The sequence below is a fragment of the Microcaecilia unicolor genome, chromosome 1 (genome assembly GCF_901765095.1).
Source record: "Microcaecilia unicolor chromosome 1, aMicUni1.1, whole genome shotgun sequence".
Lineage (NCBI taxonomy): Eukaryota > Metazoa > Chordata > Amphibia > Gymnophiona > Siphonopidae > Microcaecilia > Microcaecilia unicolor.
This window is the reverse complement of record NC_044031.1, coordinates 119,035,226-119,059,663: the sequence shown is the minus strand read 5'-3', so window position 1 is coordinate 119,059,663 and position 24,438 is coordinate 119,035,226. Positions and strand designations below refer to the sequence as shown.

Genomic DNA, 24,438 nt, shown 5'->3' with positions numbered 1-24,438 from the left:
TGATCATTGTGGCTTTTTGGTTTGTGCCTCATCCCGGTATGTGACACTGATGTTTCAGCTATTGGGTTTTGCCAGCATTGATTTCAACTTTTCCATTTCTGGGAAAAACTTTGGAAAAAATAGTTTTGAAACAATTGGATGAATTTGTGGAGAGAGTTGATGGATTAGATCCTTTCCAAAATGGATTCAGGTGCACTCATAATGCTGAGACATTGTTGATCTCTACTGTAGATTATTTAAAGTGATATATGGGTAATAATATGTGTTATTGTCTAGCATCCCTGGATGTTTCTGGTGCATTTGATTCTGTTAAGGGTTTGCAGGACGAGTATTGCAGTGGTTTGCTTCATATTTGATGGGAAGATCAATGACAGTGAGGAGTGGATTGCAGGTTTCAACATCTGTACAGGTTGAATGTGAAGTTCCACAGGGATCAGCCCTGTCAGCACTGCTATTCAATATACATTTAGCAACTTTAGGTAAAATGTTTCAGTAACTAGGAGTGTATGCAGATAATGTGCAATTTTTTTCCAATATTGAAATGGGGAGAAAGTTTACATTTGCAGTTGAGTAGGTATATGGTAGGAGTGAAACAGTGGAAGGAAGAGAACAGTTTAGTTTTAAATATGGTGAAAACAGAGGTAATGGTTGTGGGATGGGAAGAAATGAAAGAGTGGCTTGAGACTGTCTGCTTGGGAAATATGAGTGTTTTGGTTAAGAAAGAAATGAAAATGTTGGGGGTGATGCTGGATCGTAGGCTTACAATTGTCTAAAGACTGTTCAGACAGTCTTTAGACAATTACATTTGATTTTTAGATTAAAATCTATGCTTACTTTGTATGATTACTGTTGTGTGGTTCAAAGTATGATTTTGATGCGACTGGACTACTGCAATACCTTGTACGTTGATATAGCTGCTTCAGGAATTAAGGCATTGCAGATAGTCCAGAATGCTGCTGCTGTGAGAACAATTGTAGGTTTATCTAGATTTTCACATGTGACACCTGCTCTTAAGCAACTACACTGGCACAAAGGATTCATTTTAAGGTGCTGACAATTATTCATTAGGTGTTGTTTGCTTCTGCTCCGGTTTATCTGAAGTAAGCACTGCAGGTGTACCATCCCAGAATCTATCATGCGTATTTTTGTTGATGCAGTAATGCAATTGTGATATGCTGATAAAAGAACTTCAGCTTTTGTGTCAGCTGGAATCTCCTTGTGGAATGAACTACCTGGCCAGCTTCATCGATGCTCTGGCCTTAAGCAGTTGAAAAAACTTTTGAAAACAAAACTGTTTCTGCGTTTTGGTAATTATACATGAGCCTGCTGTTTGATGCCGAGTAATGTTTTTGTATTGTGGTTGATTATGAATGTTTTTATGGAAACCACCTAGTTATATAGATGGTATATAAGTTTTTTAAATAAATAAATAAACAAATAAACAAACCAAAAAGCACAATGATCGTGGCACCAGTTGTGGAAGATGAGAACACAATACACTTTGTTACTATGTCTTGAATCAGTGTAAGGGTGCGGTAAGGCCTATTTTTACCGCAGCTTAGTAAAACAACCCCTAAATCCAAAGATGTAGCAACAGTGACTGCATTGCACATGCAATCAGTGCCACTATTTGTGGAGTGGTGCTGAATGTATGTATTAATATAAACACCTGTCGTCATTTAACACGGTTGTCGTCACCACCATCACCACAGTTGAATATTGACCCTTAAGTATCTTGGTAAACTAGCTTTTTGTTTGATTGAAATGGTATTCACTTTATATTGACAAATTTACAAGGTGGAGTTTTTGGCTTCTTGGAACTGTGTCCAGTAAACTTATCACAGTCTACAAAGATTCCTCTGAGTATACTGTATCTCTCTCACAGTATTTTGTGCTTTATGTTTTGCAATACTCTGTTCCAATGAGTTAGTTTTATAGTGTGCGTTTGTGAGTCAACATAGTAGCACAGCAAATGATGGCAAAAGATGACCACTATAGCCCATTCAATCTACATAACCAACAAAAAACTAGTAATCAGAACTACAATATATGGTGGGAAAGGATGAATGCATTGAGGAACTTGCCTTCTGTAAAGTGAGCACTGAAGCCCCTGTGCTGAATGCTGCTGTCGGAACTCAAACGGACATACATAGTATTTTGAGAGGATACGACTGCACTAGGGTTGTTTCCTCCACACAACCTGGCAAGAAGAGGAGCTTCACCATTTTCCCCATCAAACACCTGTAGAAAAAAGAGCAACACACAACAGTGTTCAATAGATTAATAAAGCACTTTCCAAAGCGGCAGATACAGTAAAAGCAAAACTGAACAAAACACAATGAAGACTATAGAGTATCAGTGTCTAACTGTACTGAATTCATTCTTCTGTCTTTCTCGTTTAAAGGTTAATCAATATTGACAATGTACCATAGTGGTTAATGCATGTAGCTTGCACACACGTGCCCACTCTTGCTTGTATTTTATGAAAGGCTCCACATGAACAGATCCTTTTTCTAAAATACTACTGGAATTTGACACATCCCAACCTGGATGCCTCAATTCCAATTCACATCTATATTGATACAAAATGGGAAAGACCTGATTCTACATTTTTACCCAATGTAAATTTTTAGAGAAGGAAACTGGACTTTGACAAGATAGTGATTCATTTGCATAATAATAGTAGAAAAGACATACTGTGTCAGACAAGGTCCATCTATTCCAGCATTCTGTCCCTGACAATGGCCGGTCTAGGACACAAGCACTTGGCACATCCCAAATAGGAGGAAAGAGATTGAGATTTGATACGCCAGCTTTCTGTGTTTTTTTGCAACTACTTATTTGTACCTTGGGCAATGGAGGGTTAAGTTACTTGTCTAGAGTCACAAGGAGCTACAGTGGGAATTGAGCCCAGTTCCCCAAGATCAAAGTCTGCTGCACTAACCACTAGTCTACTCTTCCAAATAGTACATCAAACCCCAAATTCTATATAGGTCATCCAAATTTGGGCACAGATCCCAGATCCACACATAAACTAATTAGTCAATCAGGCTCTAACAATCTATTATTGCAGTTAAAAAGCACTTAATTAGCAGTAATTAGTATTTACAAATGGATCTTCCCTGCATCCTATTCTATAACATGTGCTTCTAAATTTCACAGCAGCCAACTCCAAATGGGCTACGGCCAGGGGAAGGGCATGAGCAGGTCAGGGGTGTTCCCAGAAATTAGGCATATTATAGACTAATTGCATTTGCCTGTCTAACTGCCATCAGTTGGGCAGAAGCATTTATACCAGCTTTTGGTAGGCGTAAATACTTGTACCCGTGGAGGGGCATTTTCGAACGGGGATGCCCATCTCTAAGGGTGCCCATCTCTGAGGACATCCCCGCGAAGGGGGGCATCCTGTATTATTGAAACAAGACGGGCGTCCATCTTTCATTTTGATAATACGGTCGGGGAGGCCCAAATCTCAACATTTAGGTCGACCTAAGAGATGGTTGACCTAAATGTTGATATTGTTGACCTTAGAGATAGGCGACCTCGGTTTTCGCCGATAATGGAAACCGAGGACGCCCATCTCAAAAACGACCAAATCGAAGCCATTTGGTCATGGGAGGAGCCAGCATTCGTAGTGCACTGGTCCCCCTGACATGCCAGGACACCAACCGGGCACCCTAGGGGGCACTGCAGTGGACTTCAGAAATTGTTCCCAGGTGCATAGCTCCATTACCTTGGGTGCTGAGCCCCCCCCCCCCAAAAAAAAAACCCACTCCCCACAACTGTACAACACTACCATAGCCCTTAAAGGGTGAAGGGGACACCTACACGTGGGTACAGTGGGTTTTGGGTGGGTTTTGGAGGGCTCACATTTACCACCACAAGTGGAACAGGTAGGGAGGGGGATGGGCATGGGTCCGCTTGCCTGAAGTGCACTGCACCCACTAAAAACTGCTCCAGGGACCTGCATACTGCTGTGATGGAGCTGGGTATGACATTTGAGGCTGGCATAGATGCTGGAAAAAATGTTTTTAAATGTTTTTTTTTGGGGTGAGAGGGGGTTGGTGACCACTGGGGGAGTAAGGGGAGGTCATAAGTACATAAGTATTGCCATACTGGGAAAGACCAGAGGTCCATCGAGCTTAGCATCCTGTTTCCAACAGTGGCCAATCCAGGTCACAAATACCCGTCAAGATCCCAAAAATGTACAAAACATTTTATACTGCTTATCCCAGAAATAGTGGGTTGTCCCCAAGTCCATTTAATAACGGTCTATGGACTTTTCCTTTAGGAAACCGTTCAAACCTTTTTTTAAACTTCGCTAAGCTAACCGCCTTTACCACATTCTCTGGCAACGAATTCCAGAGTTTAATTACACGTTGAGTGAAGAAAAAATTTCTCCAATTCGTTTTAAATTTACTACATTGTAGCTTCATCGCATGGCCCTAGTCCTCGTATTTTTGGAAAGCGTAAACAGACACTTCACATCTACCCATTCAACTCCAGTCATTATTTTATAGACCTCTATCAAATCTCCCCTCAGCCGCCTTTTCTCCAAGCTGAAGAGCCCTAGCCGCTTTAGCCTTTCCTCATAGGGAAGTTGTCCCATCCCCTTTATCATTTTTGTCGCCCTTCTCTGCACCTTTTCTAATTCCACTATATCTTTTTGAGATGCGGTGACCAGAATTGAACACAATATTCGAGTGTGGCCGCACCATGGAGCGATACAAAGGCATTATAACATCCTCATTTTTGTTTTCCATTCCTTTCCTAATAATAACTAACATTCTATTTGCTTTCTTAGCCGCAGCAGCACACTGAGCAGAAGGTTTCAACGTATCATCAACGACGACACCTAGATCCCTTTCTTGGTTCGTGACTCCTAACGTGGAACCTTGCATGACATAGCTATAATTTGGGTTCCTCTTTCCCACATGCATCACTTTGCACTTGCTCACTTAAACGTCATTTGCCATTTAGACGCCCAGCCTCCCAGTCTCGTAAGGTCCGCTTGTAATTTTTCACAATCCTCCCACGATTTAATGACTTTGAATAACTTTGAGTCATCAGCAAATTTAATTACCTCACTAGTTACTCCCATCTCTAGGTCATTTATAAGTATGTTAAAAAGCAGCGATCCCAGCACAGAGCCCTGGGGAACCCCACTAACTACCCTTCTCCATTGAGAATACTGACCATTTAACCCTACTCTCTGTTTTCTATATTTTAACCAGTTTTTAATCCACAATTTAATCCCCGATTCCTTCCGGTGGTCATCTGGTCAGTTCAGGCATCTTTTCGAGGCTTGGTCATGAAAAAAATTGGACCAAGTAAAGTCGGCCAAATGCTCGTCAGGGACGCCCTTCTTTTTTCCATTATCGCCAGAGGAAGCCCATCTCTAAGCACGCCCCTGTCCTGCCTTCGGTACACTGCCGAAATGCCCCCGGAAACTTTGGTCATCCCCGCGACAGAAAGCAGTTGAGGATGCCCAAAATCGGCTTTCGATTATACCGATTAGGGTGACCCCGAGAGAAGGACGCCCATCTCCTGATTTTTGTCGGAAGATGGGCGTCCTTCTCTTTCGATTATGGCCCTGATAGTCAAACTAGTCATGCATATACCAAGCGCTGATATAGCGAATGCTACATACCTGTAGAAGGTATTTTCCGAGGACAGCAGGCTGATTGTTCTCACTGATGGGTGACGTCCACGGCAGCCCCTCCAATCGGAATCTTCACTAGCAAAGGCCTATGCTAGTCCTCGCGCGCCAATGCGCACCGCGCATGCGCGGCCGTCTTCCCGCCCGAAACCGGCTTGTGCCGGCCAGTCTTATATGTAGCAAAACAAAGACAAGGGAAGACACAACTCCAAAGGGGAGGCGGGCGGGTTTGTGAGAACAATCAGCCTGCTGTCCTCGGAGAATACCTTCTACAGGTATGTAGCATTCGCTTTCTCCGAGGACAAGCAGGCTGCTTGTTCTCACTGATGGGGTATCCCTAGCCCCCAGGCTCACTCAAAACAACAACCATGGTCAATTGGGCCTCGCAACGGCGAAGACATAACTGAGATTGACCTAAAAAATTTACCAACTAACTGAGAGTGCAGCCTGGAACAGAACAAACAGGGCCCTCGGGGGGTGGAGTTGGATCCTAAAGCCCAAACAGGTTCTGAAGAACTGACTGCCCGAACCGACTGTCGCGTCGGGTATCCTGCTGTAGGCAGTAATGAGATGTGAATGTGTGGACAGATGACCACGTCGCAGCTTTGCAGATCTCTTCAATGGTGGCTGACTTCAAGTGGGCTACCGACGCTGCCATGGCTCTAACATTATGAGCCGTGACATGACCCTCAAGAGCCAGCCCAGCCTGGGCGTAAGTGAAGGAAATGCAATCTGCTAGCCAATTGGATATGGTGCGTTTCCCCACAGCCACTCCCCTCCTATTGGGATCAAAAGAAACAAACAATTGGGCGGACTGTCTGTTGGGCTGTGTCCGCTCCAGATAGAAGGCCAATGCTCTCTTGCAGTCCAATGTGTGCAGCTGACGTTCAGCAGGGCAGGAATGAGGACGGGGAAAGAATGTTGGCAAGACAATTGACTGGTTCAGATGGAACTCCGACACAACCTTTGGCAAAAACTTAGGGTGAGTGCGGAGGACTACTCTGTTATGATGAAACTTGGTGTAAGGGGCCTGGGCTACCAGGGCCTGAAGCTCACTGACTCTACGAGCTGAAGTAACTGCCACCAAGAAAATGACCTTCCAGGTCAAGTACTTCAGATGGCAGGAATTCAGTGGCTCAAAAGGAGGTTTCATCAGCTGGGTGAGAACGACATTGAGATCCCATGACACTGTAGGAGGCTTGACAGGGGGCTTTGACAAAAGCAAACCTCTCATGAAGCGAACAACTAAAGGCTGTCCTGAGATCGGCTTACCTTCCACATGATAATGGTATGCACTGATTGCAATAAGGTGAACCCTTACAGAGTTGGTCTTGAGACCAGACTCAGACAGGTGCAGAAGGTATTCAAGCAGGGTCTGTGTAGGACAAGAGCGAGGATCTAGGGCCTTGCTGTCACACCAGATGGCAAACCTCCTCCACAGAAAGAAGTAACTCCTCTTGGTGGAATCTTTCCTGGAAGCAAGCAAAACACGGGAGACACCCTCTGACAGACCCAAAGAGGCAAAGTCTACGCTCTCAACATCCAGGCCGTGAGAGCCAGGGACCGGAGGCTGGGATGCAGAAGCGCCCCTTCGTCCTGCTTGATGAGGGTCGGAAAACACTCCAATCTCCACGGTTCTTCGGAGGACAACTCCAGAAGAAGAGGGAACCAGATCTGACGCGGCCAAAAAGGAGCAATCAGAATCATGGTGCCTCGGTCTTGCTTGAGTTTCAACAAAGTCTTCCCCACCAGAGGTATGGGAGGATAAGCATACAGCAGACCCTCCCCCCAATCCAGGAGGAAGGCATCCGATGCCAGTCTGCCGTGGGCCTGAAGCCTGGAACAGAACTGAGGGACTTTGTGGTTGGCTCGAGATGCGAAGAGGTCTACCAAGGGGGTGCCCCACGCCTGGAAGATCTGTCGCACTACACGGGAATTGAGCGACCACTCGTGAGGTTGCATAATCCTGCTCAACCTGTCGGCCAGACTGTTGTTTACGCCTGCCAGATATGTGGCTTGGAGCACCATGCCGTGACGGCGAGCCCAGAGCCACATGCTGACGGCTTCCTGACACAGGGGGCGAGATCCGGTGCCCCCCTGCTTGTTGACGTAGTACATGGCAACCTGGTTGTCTGTCTGAATTTGGATAATTTGGTGGGACAGCCGATCTCTGAAAGCCTTCAGAGCGTTCCAGATCGCTCGCAACTCCAGAAGATTGATCTGCAGATCGCGTTCCTGGAGGGACCAGCTTCCTTGGGTGTGAAGCCCATCGACATGAGCTCCCCACCCCAGGAGAGACGCATCCGTGGTCAGCACTTTTTGTGGCTGAGGAATTTGGAAAGGACGTCCCAGAGTCAAATTGGACCAAATCGTCCACCAATACAGGGATTCGAGAAAACTCGTGGACAGGTGGATTACGTCTTCTAGATCCCCAGCAGCCTGGAACCACTGGGAAGCTAGGGTCCATTGAGCAGATCTCATGTGAAGGCGGGCCATGGGAGTCACATGGACTGTGGAGGCCATGTGGCCTAGCAATCTCAACATCTGCCGAGCTGTGATCTGCTGGGACGCTCGCACCCGCGAGACGAGGGACAACAAGTTGTTGGCTCTCGCCTCTGGGAGATAGGCGCGAGCCGTCCGAGAATCCAGCAGAGCTCCTATGAATTCGAGTCTCTGCACTGGGAGAAGATGGGACTTTGGATAATTTATCACAAACCCCAGTAGCTCCAGGAGGCGAATAGTCATCTGCATGGACTGCAGGGCTCCTGCCTCGGATGTGTTCTTCACCAGCCAATCATCGAGATATGGGAACACGTGCACCCTCAGCCTGCGAAGTGCCGCTGCTACTACAGCCAAGCACTTTGTGAACACCCTGGGCGCAGAGGCGAGCCCAAAGGGTAGCACACAGTACTGGAAGTGACGTGTGCCCAGCTGAAATCGCAGATACTGTCTGTGAGCTGGCAGTATCGGGATGTGTGTGTAGGCATCCTTCAAGTCCAGAGAGCATAGCCAATCGTTTTCCTGAATCATGGGAAGGAGGGTGCCCAGGGAAAGCATCCTGAACTTTTCTTTGACCAGATATTTGTTCAGGACCCTTAGGTCTAGGATGGGACGCATCCCCCCTGTTTTCTTTTCCACAAGGAAGTACCTGGAATAGAATCCCAGCCCTTCTTGCCCGGATGGCACGGGCTCGACCGCATTGGCGCTGAGAAGGGCGGAGAGTTCCTCTGCAAGTACCTGCTGTGCTGGAAGCTGTAAGACTGAGCTCCCGGTGGACAATTTGGAGGTTTTGAGGCCAAATTGAGGGTGTATCCTTGCCGGACTATTTGGAGAACCCACTGATCGGAGGTTATGAGAGGCCACCTTTGGTGAAAAGCTTTCAACCTCCCTCCGACTGGCAGGTCGCCCGGCACTGACACTTGGATGTCGGCTATGCTCTGCTGGAGCCAGTCAAAAGCCCGTCCCTTGCTTTTGCTGGGGAGCCGAGGGGCCTTGCTGAGGCGCGCGCTGCTGACGAGAGCGAGCACGCTGGGGCTTAGCCTGGGCCGCAGGCTGTCGAGAAGGAGGATTGTACCTACGCTTGCCAGAAGAGTAGGGAACAGTCTTCCTTCCCCAAAAAAATCTTCTACCTGTAGAGGTAGAGGCTGAAGGCTGCCGGCGGGAGAACTTGTCGAATGCGGTGTCCCGCTGGTGGAGCTGCTCTACCACCTGTTCGACTTTCTCTCCAAAAATGTTATCCGCACGGCAAGGCGAGTCCGCAATCCGCTGCTGGATTCTATTCTCCAGGTCGGAGGCACGCAGCCATGAGAGCCTGCGCATCACCGCACCTTGAGCAGCGGCCCTGGACGCAACATCAAAGGTGTCATACACCCCTCTGGCCAGGAATTTTCTGCACGCCTTCAGCTGCCTGACCACCTCCTGAAATGGCTTGGCTTGCTCAGGGGGGAGCGCATCAACCAAGCCCGCCAACTGCCGCACATTGTTCCGCATGTATATGCTCGTGTAGAGCTGGTAAGACTGGATTTTGGCCACGAGCATAGAAGAATGGTAGGCCTTCCTCCCAAAGGAGTCCAAGGTTCTAGAGTCCTTGCCCGGGGGCGCCGAAGCATGCTCCCTAGAACTTTTAGCCTTCTTTAGGGCCAGATCCACAACTCCAGAATCATGAGGCAACTGAGTGCGCATCAGATCTGGGTCCCCATGGATCCGGTACTGGGACTCGATCTTCTTGGGGATGTGGGGATTAGTTAAAGGCTTGGTCCAGTTCGCAAGCAATGTCTTTTTTAGGACATGGTGCAAGGGAACAGTGGACGCTTCCTTAGGTGGAGAAGGATAGTCCAGGAGCTCAAACATTTCAGCCCTGGGCTCGTCCTCCACAACCACCGGGAAGGGGATGGCCGTAGACATCTCCCGGACAAAGGAAGCAAAAGACAGACTCTCAGGAGGGGAAAGCTGTCTTTCAGGAGAGGGAGTGGGATCGGAAGGAAGACCCTCAGACTCCTCGTCAGAGAAATATCTGGGGTCTTCTTCCTCTTCCCACGAGGCCTCACCCTCGGTGTCAGACACAAGTTCACGGACCTGTGTCTGCAACCGTGCCCGACTCGACTCCGTGGATCCACGTCCACGATGGGGGCGTCGAGAGGTAGACTCCCTCGCCCGCATCGGCGAAGCTCCCTCCGCCGACGTAGTCGGGGAGCCTTCCTGGGAGGCGACGGCAGCCGGCACCGACGCCGGAGACCTCACCTCGGGCGATGGGCCAGCCGGCGCCAAGCTCGACGGTACCGGTGGCGCAAGCACCGCCGGTACCGGAGGGGTAGGGCGCAGCAGCTCTCCCAGAATCTCTGGGAGAACGGCCCGGAGGCTCTCGTTCAGAGCGGCTGCAGAGAAAGGCATGGAGGTCGATGCAGGCGTCGACGTCAGAACCTGTTCCGGGCGTGGAGGCTGTTCCGGGCTGTCCAGAGTGGAGCGCATCGACACCTCCTGAACAGAGGGTGAGCGGTCCTCTCGGTGCAGATGCCTGCTGGGTGCCGACTCCTTCGGCGACCCAGAGCTCTCGGTACCGACATGGGAAGGGGACCGGTGACGATGCTTCTTCGACTTCTTGGGACGAAGCATGTCACCGGAGCTTCCCGGTACCGACGAGGAGGACGTAGAATCCAGCCGTCGCTTCCTCGGGGCCGAGATCGAAGAAGGTCGGTCTCGGGGGGGCTGTACCGCAGGAGCCCTCAGGGTAGGGGGAGACCCACCCGAAGGCTCACTGCCACCAGCAGGGGAATGGACAGCCCTTACCTGCACTCCAGACGAAGCACCACCGTCCGACGACATCAGCAGACGAGGTCCCGGTACCACCGACGTCGATGCAGCTGTCCGATGTCTCGGCGCCGATGCAGAGGGCCGATGCCTCGATGCACTCGATGTACTGGCCGCCGAGGTTGAAGGTCTGGACGCTGAAGATGTCGATGCACTCGATACCCCCGGTGCCGATGCCGACGAAGAGCCCGAGAACAAAATGTTCCACTGGGCTAACCTCGCTACCTGAGTCCGCCTTTGCAAAAGGGAACACAGACTACAGGCCTGAGGGCGGTGCCCAGCCCCCAGACACTGAAGACACGACGCGTGCCTGTCAGTGAGCGAGATTACCCGGGCGCACTGGGTGCACTTCTTGAAGCCGCTGGAAGGCTTCGATGTCATGGGCGGAAAAATCACGCCGGCGAAATCGAAAGACGAAATGGCGAAGTTTGGCACAGAAAAAAGGGAAATTTCGACCGGGGCCTAAGTAAGGCCTACCCGACGACGAAAGAAAACTTAACGGGGCGAAAAAACTCGAAGTAGAGGAAGGAAAAACCAAAAATGGTTAATCCCAAACAATTTCTGGATTTCTCACAGAAAACAGTCGAAAAACGACTCGCGAGGCCGACTTTTCGGGGCACGAATGGTAAGCACAACCGTACCGAGCGCGGAGAAAAGAAGACTGGCCGGCACAAGCCGGTTTCGGGCGGGAAGACGGCCGCGCATGCGCGGTGCGCATTGGCGCGCGAGGACTAGCAAAGGCCTTTGCTAGTGAAGATTCCGATTGGAGGGGCTGCCGTGGACGTCACCCATCAGTGAGAACAAGCAGCCTGCTTGTCCTCGGAGAAATTATTTTTATACTTCTCAATTTGGCAACGAACACTTTTCCATTTTTGACCTCAGTGGCAACTTGTTTCACAAGAGCCAAACAACTCTTGGCTCACCTGCCTCCTCGTTTACCCCCGTTTACTAAGCTACGCTAGTGGCTGCCATGCGCTAATGCAGACACTGCCCATTCACTTTGAATGGTCTGTGTCGGCTTAGTAAACAGGGGGGGTAGACATTTATTCATAGTACAAAAACAATTTTTTGTATATTCTTAAAAGTGCATAAATGTTATTTAGCTTAACAGTAGTTGCAGGACTGATAGCCAATTGAGAGGTATAATAATAATAATAATAATAATAATAATAAACTTTATTTATAGCCTGCTATATCTATATCTAAGTGGGGAACAAATCACATACAAAATATAAAAGGACAATTATTTCTTTGATCAACAAACTATACAAAAATTGCTATGTTACTCTGAAAATAAAAAATACAGCAGATTAACATTTACATAGTATTAAAATAATATCATACATCAGAGGAACCAAAAGCCTTAAGAAATAAATGAGTTTTCAAAACTGGTCCATATTCTGTATTAAACGAAGTTCAATGGGAAATGCATCCCATGATTTTGGACCTTTGATGTAGAAAATAGATGATCTACATTCTTCCAAATAAACTTGATGAAATGAAGGCACATCAAGTAGCTGTTTCTGAGAGAGCAAGTAGGTTGATAACATCTTAGAGTGGCACTAAGAGTTGGTGAAATATTACCATTCAATATTTTAAAAACTAACAATAAAATATTAAATTCAATATGCAATTTTACAGGAAGCCAATGCAGTGATTTCAAAATTGGATTAACATGATTATAGCGAGAACCTCTAATCACTCGGGCTATAGCATTTTGAACCACTTGCTACGCCTTCAGCTTGGTATATGTATGACCAGTTTGACAATTTGAACCCCCTCTGTGAAACGTTTTGGTTAGTTAATTTGATGTACCCATAGTTATGGATGAAATGCAGCATAGGATGTTCCGCACAAAATGCGCTTTACAGAATATTAGCTTATCAAAGATCACCCCGGTGCATAACTTTAGGTGCCATTTATTGAATCCACCTCCAAACGTCTCTCGCATATTTCAGACTATCAAAACAAGGGATATACAATGCACTCCATTTAAGTGCACGTCAGATAAGCGCATGCTCTGTTTAACTGCATGCCGTACTTCAGTCACGTTTTTGGCACTATCAATTTCTATGGGGAGAAACTTCGGTTTAGCGCACCACTATTAAGTGCAAGATTCGCTTACATGCATGGTTTAAGACTGCTCCTCTGCAGGAAAGACTTTGCATAAGCGCACACACAGAATATGGAAGCTGATTGGCGCGTGACAAAGGGGCGGTAAATTTGAAATCTCATTGGTTAACTGCCACAGGCAGAATAAGCAAAAGAATGTTGTTAGAGTGTACACTGGAGTCGTCATCGTCGTCGCGCAACTGTAAGACTTTAACACTGGCTGAACGAATAGAAGTTCTTAAAAAATTAGAAAACAAACAAAGTCAAGCATCTATTGCTAAAGAATATGGTGTCAATCCCAGTCAAATTTCACGTATCTTGAAGCAGAAAGACCAGCTTCTGGAAGACTGGCAAAACAATACAAATCCACACCGGAAATGTAAACAGGCGGGAAATGCTGAGGGTGTAGAAGATGCTCTTCTTCGGTAGTTTTCTCATGTCAGGAGCATACAGTTTCCTGTCAGTGGTCCACTGCTTATGGAGAAAGCTAATCAGCTAGCTGAAAGTCTTGGACTAACTGAATTCAAAGCCACTGTTGGATGGTTGGAAAGATAGAAGGAGAGGAACAACATAAAATTCAAGAAACAGCATGGTGAAAAACAAGACACTGATGACTTTGGTGCTGAAAATTGGGTTGTTTCAGTTCTTCCTACCATCTTGAACGAGTTTGCACCTCGTGACATTTTCAATGCTGACGAAAACGGTCTCTACTGGCGAGCTATTCCTGATGGAACACTTGCATTCAAACAAGCCGAAACTACAGGAAGTAAAATGTCGAAGGACCGACTGACGATCTTCCTTTGCTGCAATATGGATGGGAGTGAGAAGTTGGAACCACTTGTCATTGGAAAGAGCAAACAGCCCCATTGCTTCAAGAATGTTAAGCGACTTCCTGTGTCATATGAGGCTAACGCAAATTCATGGATGACTGGGGAAATTTGGAAGCAGTGGCTAAAGAAGTTAGGCACTAGAATGCGGGCACAAAAGCATCAGATTTTGTTGCATGTGATAATTGTGCTGCACACAGTGATGATGTCAGGCTGTCTAATGTTAAGGTGGTCTTCCTGCCACCAAACACTACCTCTCTGATCCAATCTATGGATCAGGGCATAATAGCCTATTTCAAACAACATTATCGGGCTCTTGTACTACGTCGTCTGATGGGCGTTATGGATGACCAGACTGGGAATGATAAACGTGCTGTTGAACTGGCTCGTAATCTATCACTGTTGGATTTCCCTCATATGCAGAAAGAAGCCTGAAATCATGTTACACAGGCAACCATTGTTAACTTCTACAAGCGGGCAAGCTTTGTTAGGGATGTGGAGAGGGACGAAACAGATGCAGCTGTTGCAAACGCATCAGATGAACAGGCTATTGACATCCCAGCCGGTGTTACTGAAGAGGAGTTTCATCACTACATAGCTGTTGATTAAGATCTACAAACAGCTGATGACAGCACTGATGTCGAGATATGCGCCTACACGCAGGCAACAATGGCTGATGATGAAACAGATGATGAAATGAGCAGTGAGGCACATGCTGACGAAATTCAACAAACTCCTGTCACTTTTGCAAGAGCACTGGAGAGTCTCAACACCATGCGGGCCTAGCTGGAGGCCACTGGATGTCAGAGCTATGACAGTTTTTACAGTCTGGCAGATGTAGTCTATGGAACTCACAGACACAAGAGTGTACAGAGGACTATGACTGATTACTTCAAGTAAGCCTAATGTCAGTTAACGGAGACTGTATAATGTCAGTTAACGGAGACTGTATACTGTACGTATAATAAACAGTACTGTACATATGTTTATCAGATGTCAAGCTTCTTTGGGTCACAACAGTTAAGTGCATGCTCCGGTTAACTGCATGTATTACTTTGATCCCAGACCCTTGCACTTAAGCGGATTGCACTGTATATTTAAAAATAGTTGTGACAAAATACGTCAAAGACTACGAAACGTATGACAACTAAACAAATATCTTTATTGTAAATTATAAATCACCATAACATCATATATTAAAACCCAATAAAATATCACTCATACCACTCATGCTTGCCCAACCGCACCACATACATTCATACCCAATATAGAACACAATTGTTAATCATGTAAACTTAAGTGCAAAATAGTACGGATTGCAAAGATAGGGGGAATACAAGGTAAAATTATGTATCATACCTGATAATTTTCTTTCCATTAATCATAGCTGATCAATCCATAGACTGGTGGGTTGTGTCCATCTACCAGCAGGTGGAGATAGAGAGCAAACTTTTGCCTCCCTATATGTGGTCATGTGCTGCCGGAAACTCCTCAGTATGTCGATATCAAAGCTCCATCCGCAGGACTCAGCACTTAGAGAATTACACCCACAAAGGGACACTCTGCCCAGCTCACCACCGCCGAAACGGGGGAGGGGAAGTAACCCAGCTCATCCCCACACAAGTGGGGGAGGGGAATCCGTCCAGCTCATCCCCGCGGAGCGGGGGAGGGACACCACCCCGCCGATGCGGGGGGATCTGGCTTATCCTGCAACCGCAACCGCGGGAGGAGCTGACTGACCCTAACACCGCCGAAGCGGGAGGGGTACAAAGCTGCCCTACAGCCGCACGAAGCGGGAGGGAGTGCCGGCAGAATTTAAGTCTCAATCCAGCCCCGTAAAACGGAGGGGAGAGGAATGCAGCCGCTCACTGTAACACAAACTCGTCTCAACTCTTGAAGAATCCAAGTGAAAAAACTTGAACACGAAGTCCTCCTGAAGTAACTGAAGACTAAACTTGAACCTAAAATTCAACCAGAATATAAACAGTACAGATATCTGGGAGGGGCTATGGATTGATCAGCTATGATTAATGGAAAGAAAATTATCAGGTATGATACATAATTTTACCTTCCATATCATCATGCTGATCAATCCATAGACTGGTGGGATGTACCGAAGCAGTACTCACCCAGGGCGGGACATTGAAATCCCTGACCTCAACACTGAAGCTCCAAACCGGGCCTCCGCCCGTGCCGCCACAGTCAAGCAGTAATGCTTGGAGAATGTATGGGTCGATGCCCAAGTTGCCGCCTTGCATATCTCTTCCAAGGAGACGGACCCGGCCTCTGCCATCGAGGCCGCCTGAGCTCTAGTGGAGTGAGCCTTCAGCTGGATAGGCGGCACCTTCCCTGCGGCCACATAAGCCACTGCAATGGCTTCCTTGACCCATTTTGCCACTGTAGGCTTAGCAGCCTGCAGACCCTTACGAGGACCTGCAAACAGGACAAACAGATGATCCGATTTCCGGAAATCATTGGTCACTTCCAAGTATCTGATGATGACTCGTCTCACATCCAGATATTTAAGAGCAGAGTATTCCTCTGGGTAGTCCTCCCTACGAAAGGAAGGGAGACAGAGCTGCTGATTCACATGGAAGCGAGAAACAATCTTGGGCAGGAAGGAAGGCACTGTGCGAATAGTCACTCCTGCCTCAGTGAACTGCAGAAAAGGCTCTCGACATGAGAGCGCCTGGAGCTCGGAAACTCTTCTGGCTGAAGTGATAGCCACCAAAAAGACTGCTTTCAATGTCAGGTCTTTCAGAGATGCCCTCGACAAGGGTTCAAAAGGCGGCTTCTGTAATGCTCTTAGCACCAGATTGAGATTCCACGCAGGCACCACCGAGTGCAGAGGAGGGCGCAGGTGATTAACTCCCTTGAGAAAACGCACCACATCTGGCTGCGAAGCCAGGGAAGCACCCTTCAGGCGGCCCCTGAAGCAAGCCAGGGCCGCTACCTGGACTTTAAGGGAACTGAGCGACAGGCCTTTCTCCAGACCTTCTTGCAGGAATGCCAACACTGAAGAAATTGGAGCAGTGAATGGAGAAAATGAGCCTGCTTCACACCACGCTGCAAAGGTACGCCAAACCCTGGCGTAAGCAGTAGAAGTAGCATAGTGGCGATGACCTTGTCTGAAAAGCCCTTCTTCCTCAGACGCTGCAGCTCAATAGCCAGGCCGTAAGACCAAAGGGGGAGGGATCCTCCATCACCACGGGACCCTGATGCAACAGGCCCTGCTCCACTGGCAGCCGCAGAGGATCGTCGACTGAGAGCCTGATCAAGTCCGCATACCAGGGACGTCTGGGCCAATCCGGACCCACCAGGATTATCCGGCCTGGATGCTTTGCCACCCGGTCTAGCACCCTGCCCAGCATGGGCCAGGGCGGGAACACATAGAGAAGCTCTTGTGTCGGCCACTGTTGGAGAAGAGCATCTACTCCCAGGGATCGAGGGTCCCGTCCTCTGCTGAAAAAGCGCGGCACTTGGCAATTGGCCGATGACGCCATCAGATCTAGGCTCGGCTGGCCCCAGCGCTTCGTGATGTCCAAGAACGCCTGAGCAGATAGCTGCCACTCTCCGGGCTCCAAGGTATGGCGACTGAGAAAGTCCGCCTTGACATTCATGACTCCGGCAATGTGGGCCGCTGACAGCTGTTCCAGGTTCGCTTCCGCCCACTGGCATAGACTCATAGCCTCCTTGGCTAGAGGGGCGCTCTTGGTACCTCCCTGGCAGTTGACATAGGCCACAGCCTTGGCATTGTCCGACAGGACCCGTACTGGCTTCAACGCCAGTACCGGGATGAACTCCAAAAGCGCCAACCGACTGGCTCTGAGTTCCAGGAGGTTGATAGACCACTTTGCCTCTGCAGGAGACCAGAGCCCCTGCGCTGTCCTTCCCAAGCAGTGGGCTCCCCAGCCCGACAAAGAGGCGTCCGTCGTGACAACAATCCACTCCGGGGTCACCAGATGCATTCCCGCAGACAACTTGTCTGTCTGCATCCACCAGCTCAGCGCCTTGCGCACTGCTGGGTCCAAGGGAAGGCGCACAGCATAATCCTCCGACATCGGAGTCCAGCGCTGCAGCAGAGAGTGTTGTAGTGGTCTCATATGAGCCCTGGCCCAGGGCACTACTTCCATCGTGGCCGTCATAGAGCCCAACAGCTGCACATAGTCCCAAGCCCGAAGAGGAGAGGCTACTAGGAACTGGTCCACCTGAGCCTGAAGTTTGACAATCCGATTGTCTGGCAGGAACACTCTGCCCACTTGGGTGTCGAATCGAACTCCCAGATACTCCAGGGACTGAGTCGGGCGCAGCTGGCTTTTCTCCCAGTTGATGATCCACCCCAGGGAGCTCAAAAGAGCAACCACCCGGTTCACAGCTTTGCCGCACTCTGCATAAGAGGGGGCTCGGATCAACCAGTCGTCCAGATAAGGATGGACTTGTACTCCTTCCTTCCTCAGGAAGGCCGCGATGACCACCATGACTTTGGAGAAGGTCCGCGGAGCAGTAGCCAACCCGAACGGGAGGGCTCTGAACTGGAACTGGCGGCCCAGGACTGCAAAACGCAGAAAGCGTTGATGGGGAGGCCAGATGGGAATATGCAAGTATGCTTCCTTGATGTCCAAGGATGCCAGGTACTCCCCTGCCTTCACTGCCGCTATAACAGAGCGGAGAGTCTCCATGCGAAAGTGCCGAACTTTCAAGGCCCGATTGACCCCTTTGAGGTCGAGGATAGGCCGTACAGAACCTTCTTTCTTTGGTACCACAAAGTAAATGGAGTAACGTCCCTTGCCAAGCTGATTTTCTGGCACCGGAACGACCGCACCCAGGCGGATCAGATTGTCCAAGGTCTGCTGCACTGCCACAGCTTTGACCGGAGACTTGCAGGGAGAGAGTACAAACCCGTCTCTTAAGGGTCGGCAGAACTCTAGCTTGTAGCCGTCTTTGATGACTTCCAGCACCCAAGCGTCTGAAGTTATTGTGGTCCACTCGCCCAAAAACGAGGACAGTCGTCCTCCAATCTGCACTGGGGTGTGGACCAAGGCCCCGTCATTGGGTACGAGACCCTGGGGGAGGACCGGAGGGAGCGCCTCCGGGACGGCGGTCTCTGCGAAAGGAATGCTGCTTGGGGGAGAAGTTCCTCTTGAAGGAAGAGGAGGCAGAAGAGCCCGACCTGCCCGGGCGGTACCGACGGGCTTCCTGAAACCGTCCTCTGGAGGTACCGGGACGAGTACTAGCCCGAGCCCTGACCTCTGGTAACTTCTTGCCCTTAGACGTGCCGAGATCGGTCACGATTTTGTCCAGCTCGACCCCAAAGAGCAGCTTGCCTTTAAAAGGCAATTTCGCTAGGCGGGATTTAGAGGTGTGGTCAGCAGACCAATGCTTCAGCCAAAGCCACCGCCGCGCAGAGATTGTCTGAGCCATGCCTTTAGCTGAGGCCCTCAAGACATCATACAGCAAGTCTGCCAAATAGGCCAAGCCCGATTCCAGGGCCGGCCAATCAGCCCTCAAGGAATGATCCGAGGGGGAAGCCCGCTGCACCAAAGTCAGGCACGCCCTGGCCACATAGGAGCCGCAAACTGAGGCCTGCAAACTTAAAGCAGCCGCCTCAAAGGACGACCTTAAGGCCGCCTCCAATCTTCTGTCTTGGGCATCCTTTAGGGCCGTGCCACCTTCCACCGGCAACGCCGTTTTCTTAGTCACCGCAGTGATTAAAGAATCCACGGTAGGCCACAGATAGGCCTCACGTTCACTTTCAGGCAAAGGATAGAGGCGGGACATAGCCCTAGCCACTTTAAGGCTCGCTTCCGGGACATCCCATTGAGCCGAAATTAAGGTGTGCATGGCATCATGCACGTGGAAGGATCTAGGCGGGCGCTTCGTCCCCAGCATAATGGCAGAGCCAACAGGGGCTGAGGGAGAGACGTCCTCCGGAGAGGAAATCTTCAAAATGCCCATGGCCTGCACTAACAGGTTGGGCAAATCCTCTGAGCTAAAGAGCCGCGCTGCAGAGGGGTCATCCGCTCCATCCGAGCGGGGATCCGTCTCCTCCAAGGAATCCGCAAAGGACCGTTGGGAGAACTCAGATACGCTGCCCTCATCTACATCGGAGGAGACAAAGTCCTCCAAGGCCTGGGAATCAACCCGAGGGCGTTTACCTCCGGGGGCCTCAACCTCTTTACCAGACGAGGGAGCAGGGGCAGCGTTTTGCATAAGGAAGGCCTGATGCAGCAGCAAAACAAACTCGGGGGAGAAACCCCCCAGACTGTGCACTTCCGCAGCCTGGGCTACAGCCCTAGACGCACCCTCAACCGGCGCTCGCAAGAGCGGGGGAGAGACATGCTGCGCATCCAAGATGGCGTCCGGCGCGACACTCCGTGAAGGAGCCACGCGGGAAGAACGGCGCTTAAGTTTAGCCGCTTCTGTGCCGTCGCCCAAATTAAGGGCGTTCATGGCATCAATGTCTCCCACCTCAAGGGCGGCCCAAGAAGAAGCCGTCCGAGCCGCGTGGCCGACCAATATGGCGGAGGCGAGCCGCGGGGGATGGGCGTTTATGGCGGGAAAAACCGCCACACCGGAGGAAGGACCGGGACACTCATCGGTCACGAAACTGTCCCCCAACAAGGGCGAATCAGACTTTAAGACCCCCGCATCCCCTCTGGAAGCGCACACGCGATCCGGGGAGCGACTCTTTGCGCCCTCGCCCTCCGACGCCATGGGCCACGTGGAGACCAATCGGGGAACCCCCTGCCCGCTATAAAAGGTAAAAATTACCTGCTGTCCGCTCCGAGCTGTAACGACCTGGTGTCCCAGTGAGTAGCTGCAATAAACGTTTAAATAAACGTCGAAATAAACGCCTTTAAGGACGTTCAAAATTTTTTTTTTTTTTTTTAAATGGAGCCAGCGGGAGGGGGGAGAAAAGGAGGGACCTGGCGCCACCAGGTTTGCACTTGCTCAAGAAGAGCCCTCAACCCCAGGCACTCAACAAAACCTAAAAATTAGGCTTGGAGGCCTAGCCAGAGCTGCTGCTGTGTGTGACCACCACCTGCTGAGATAGAGAACATACTGGGGAGTTTCCGGCAGCACATGACCACATATAGGGAGGCAAAAGTTTGCTCTCTATCTCCACCTGCTGGTAGATGGACACAACCCACCAGTCTATGGATTGATCAGCATGATGATATGGAATCAAAGTTCGTTAAGTAATAGTCTTCTTATATCAGTGTCCCAATGTTCTTATATATATATACGGATCCAAATCTTAGTTCTTGCTGCTTATTAATCCTCCAGACAAACAGTCAAATGGTCCTCAAAATATGACACAAGCTGTTAACGCTGTTAACTCCTGTCCGTATATAATACTATAGTCACCTCCTGGTTGTGTTGATGGATTCCAAAATTCTCTGCTTTCAACCACAATACTCTCCACGAGTGACTCAACCAGACATGTTTCTCCCACTATAATTGCTCAGATCATATCTCAGCATTCACCATATTTTATAACACATGCGCCGCGCATGTGCGAGCGTTTGTTCGTTGAGAAACCCGCCGTGTACCATGGGTGTGGCATGAATCTCAGGCAACCCGTTGTGGCCGGTGAACCGACCTCTGATGACGCTCAGTGAGCGAAACACAGACTGTGTAGGGTCATATGTGTTTATTTCAATAGTATTTGGAATGCTTCACAGTGGAGTATAAAATTGAATGCTGAGAATCAGGATGCTCATGAAAAAGACTGCTCCTCTTCTCTCTCTCCCTCCATGGTCTCATATCACTCCCTCCCTCCCTCTCTGTTTCCTGCTGTTCTTCCCTCCTGCCCCCATGACCCAGATCTCTCCATCCCATTGTTCAGCATCTTTCCCTCCCTCCCTCCCTACCGCCCCCCCCCCCCCCCCCCCAGGTCTAACATTCCTTCCTTCCATGCCTGGGTCCATCACCTCTCTCTTTCTTCCCAACTGCCCTCCCATCCTGCATCTCTCATCCTCCCTTCCTCCCCATCACCCCCTGGTCCAGCATCACTCCCTCTTCTTTCACTCATTCACAGCAGAACTGCATGGAAGCCAACTTGTTGCTACAGCTATTTTTGCAACTGGCAATCCTGTTTTATTAGGATCAAAGGAGACAAAAAGTCCAGAGTTAAACAATTCAGGGTTTTATTTTCTAAGTACCTGGTGAGAGCACCAGATAAGCCCTATAGATAAGGAGGGCTTTGGACAGAAGGAAGGAAGGAAGGACTATTTCCTCATTCAGGTGAGAAGGTGGAACCACTTTAAGCACAAACAACTCTGTGATAATGGCATTGCATGTAGGGTTCAAATCTTACCAATACTTGAAGTCCACATGTCCTATCATTCTATAACTTGGCGCATAAATTTAAGCTCCATTTGCACACTTAAATTATAAATACTAGCACTTATGTGGACGTGTGGACATATGTGCTCACAGCACATAAATGTACGCAACTCACTTATGCCCAAATTCTATATATGGCACTTAGTGTTACTCGTGTTAAATTGGGTGCGCTCCTAATTTAATGCATGTAACTTAATTGAATAATGAGCCAATCAGTGCTAATTGGTGATAACTAATTATTGGCACTAATTGGCCCTAATTAGGATTTATGTGCATATCATATTCTATAATGATCTGTGCGTAAATCCTAATGCATGTAACTATTTGGAGTTGTGGCTGGGGCATTCTGGTGGTGTTCCTAAATTTTATGCACGTACATATAGAATCGTGCCTACAACTAGGCTTACTCATAGCAGACCTAATTGCAGGTGACTACAAGTTAGGTGCAGTTATGCGCTAAGCCCGATTCTATAAAGGATGCATACGCCTTATAGAATCACACTAGGCACATACAATTTTCAGTGCTTATTTTTAGGTGCAACTTATAGAGTTTGACCCTTAGAACATAAATGCAAGGGGGCAATCACAGGGGAGAAGCATGAGTGGGACCAACATTTACAAGGAAAACTTCCAGAATACTATAGGTTACATGCTAAAGCTTTGCATTTAGAGGCATGCAGTTATGCCTGTTATTGACATGGTGTAAGTGAGTGTGCAAATGCTAATTTACACTAGTACTCTATAAAAGACCCTTGGCGCCCAAATGCCATTATAGAAATAGCACTCAATACACTGCATCTAGGCACCTAACTTGTGGTGCCCAGTTTTTGATCCCTTTTACCAATGCAGCTTAAAATGGCATACCACAGGACACATTAAGAGAGCATGTCAGGGAGCAGAGAGTGGGCATTCCTGTGCTAATTAGTTAGTGCAGCTATATTGCTGCATGCTAACTGGTTGGTGCACAATGGGTGTCAGTTAATTGCACATATGGTAATCCAGGCGATCTTACAACTGTGCTATCACAGTCGCATCATCCCTGCCCTGCAGTGCCAGCAGTAATATCTGAAAAGAAATGCAGTGCTTCATTGAGCCAGTCAGTGTAAAAGGAAAGTCTCTGTCGCTTCCCACCTTGACATAAACAGGAAGACTGCATTGGAGAAGGTGAGCTATGGCAGAGACTTTTCTTCCACTCGTGCACAGACTCAATGAGGCCCCACCTTTCTTTTCTGTTGTTGTTATCGCTAGTAGGGGTGATGTAACCACAACAGCGCAGTGGTAGATTTGGCTGGCAAATGGGAAAGGGAAAGGGTGGACAAGGCAGCCTGTAAGGTTGGTGGTCAGCAGAAAGCTGACACGTTGGCTGCTTGTTTTGTCCTACACAAAATGAGTCAGAGTTAAATCAGTCTTTCTAATGGGAAATCAAATGGTTACACTCAAAATTCTCTTCCCATATACTATTCAACAAAAACAAACTATATACAACTTCTCAATAACTTTCTATTAAATTTTAAAGTTTGTTCATACGTTTTCAAATGGACCGTCACAGACCATCAGATCTTCAACTAGCTCCACAGGCAACTAATCATCACACACTTCATTATTTTTATAAAGTGGCAACTCATGCAGTGTATAATTTTAAATAAAATGTTAAAAAATTTAGCTTTCTGAAGTGTTTAATATTGGGTCCTGACATGGGCCATGTTTCGCAAATAAGCTGTTTCAAGGTACCCAACTTGTCTCTCTATGATTTAGACATCCCTGGTGTGTAACTGCTAACTGAAATATGAAAAAGGATGGATTTCAGTTAGCAGTTACGCACCAGGGATATCCACCATTGTAGAGAGACAATAGTTGGGTACCTTGAAGCAACTTATTTGCAAAACATGGTCCACGTCAGGACCCAATATTAAACACTTCAGAAAGCTACGTTTTTCAAAATTTTTATAAACATTGCACACTGCATGAGTTGCCACTTTATAAAAATAATAAAATGTGGACCTAGTTTAAGATTTGATGGTTTGTGATGGTCCGTTTGAAAACGTATGAGCACATTTAAAAATTTAATAGAAAGTTATTGAGAAATTGTAGATGGTTGGTTTTTGTTGAATATTATAATATGGGAAAACGAATTTTGAGTGCTTTTTTGTCCTGCCAGGCACCTGTTTCTCCTACATAAAACTG

General features: G+C 48.4%; 1 protein-coding gene across 2 annotated transcripts in view; it reads right to left on the bottom strand.

Annotated features, from left to right (window-relative positions):
- Positions 1 to 24,438, bottom strand: part of CUBN (cubilin) — a 697,556-nt gene that overhangs the window by 270,385 nt on the left and 402,733 nt on the right. For both annotated transcript variants that reach the window (XM_030199596.1, XM_030199602.1), the window contains exon 32: positions 2,085 to 2,241. In XM_030199596.1, coding sequence (XP_030055456.1) covers positions 2,085 to 2,241 — 157 coding nt within the window. The remainder of the gene's footprint in view (positions 1 to 2,084; positions 2,242 to 24,438) is intronic.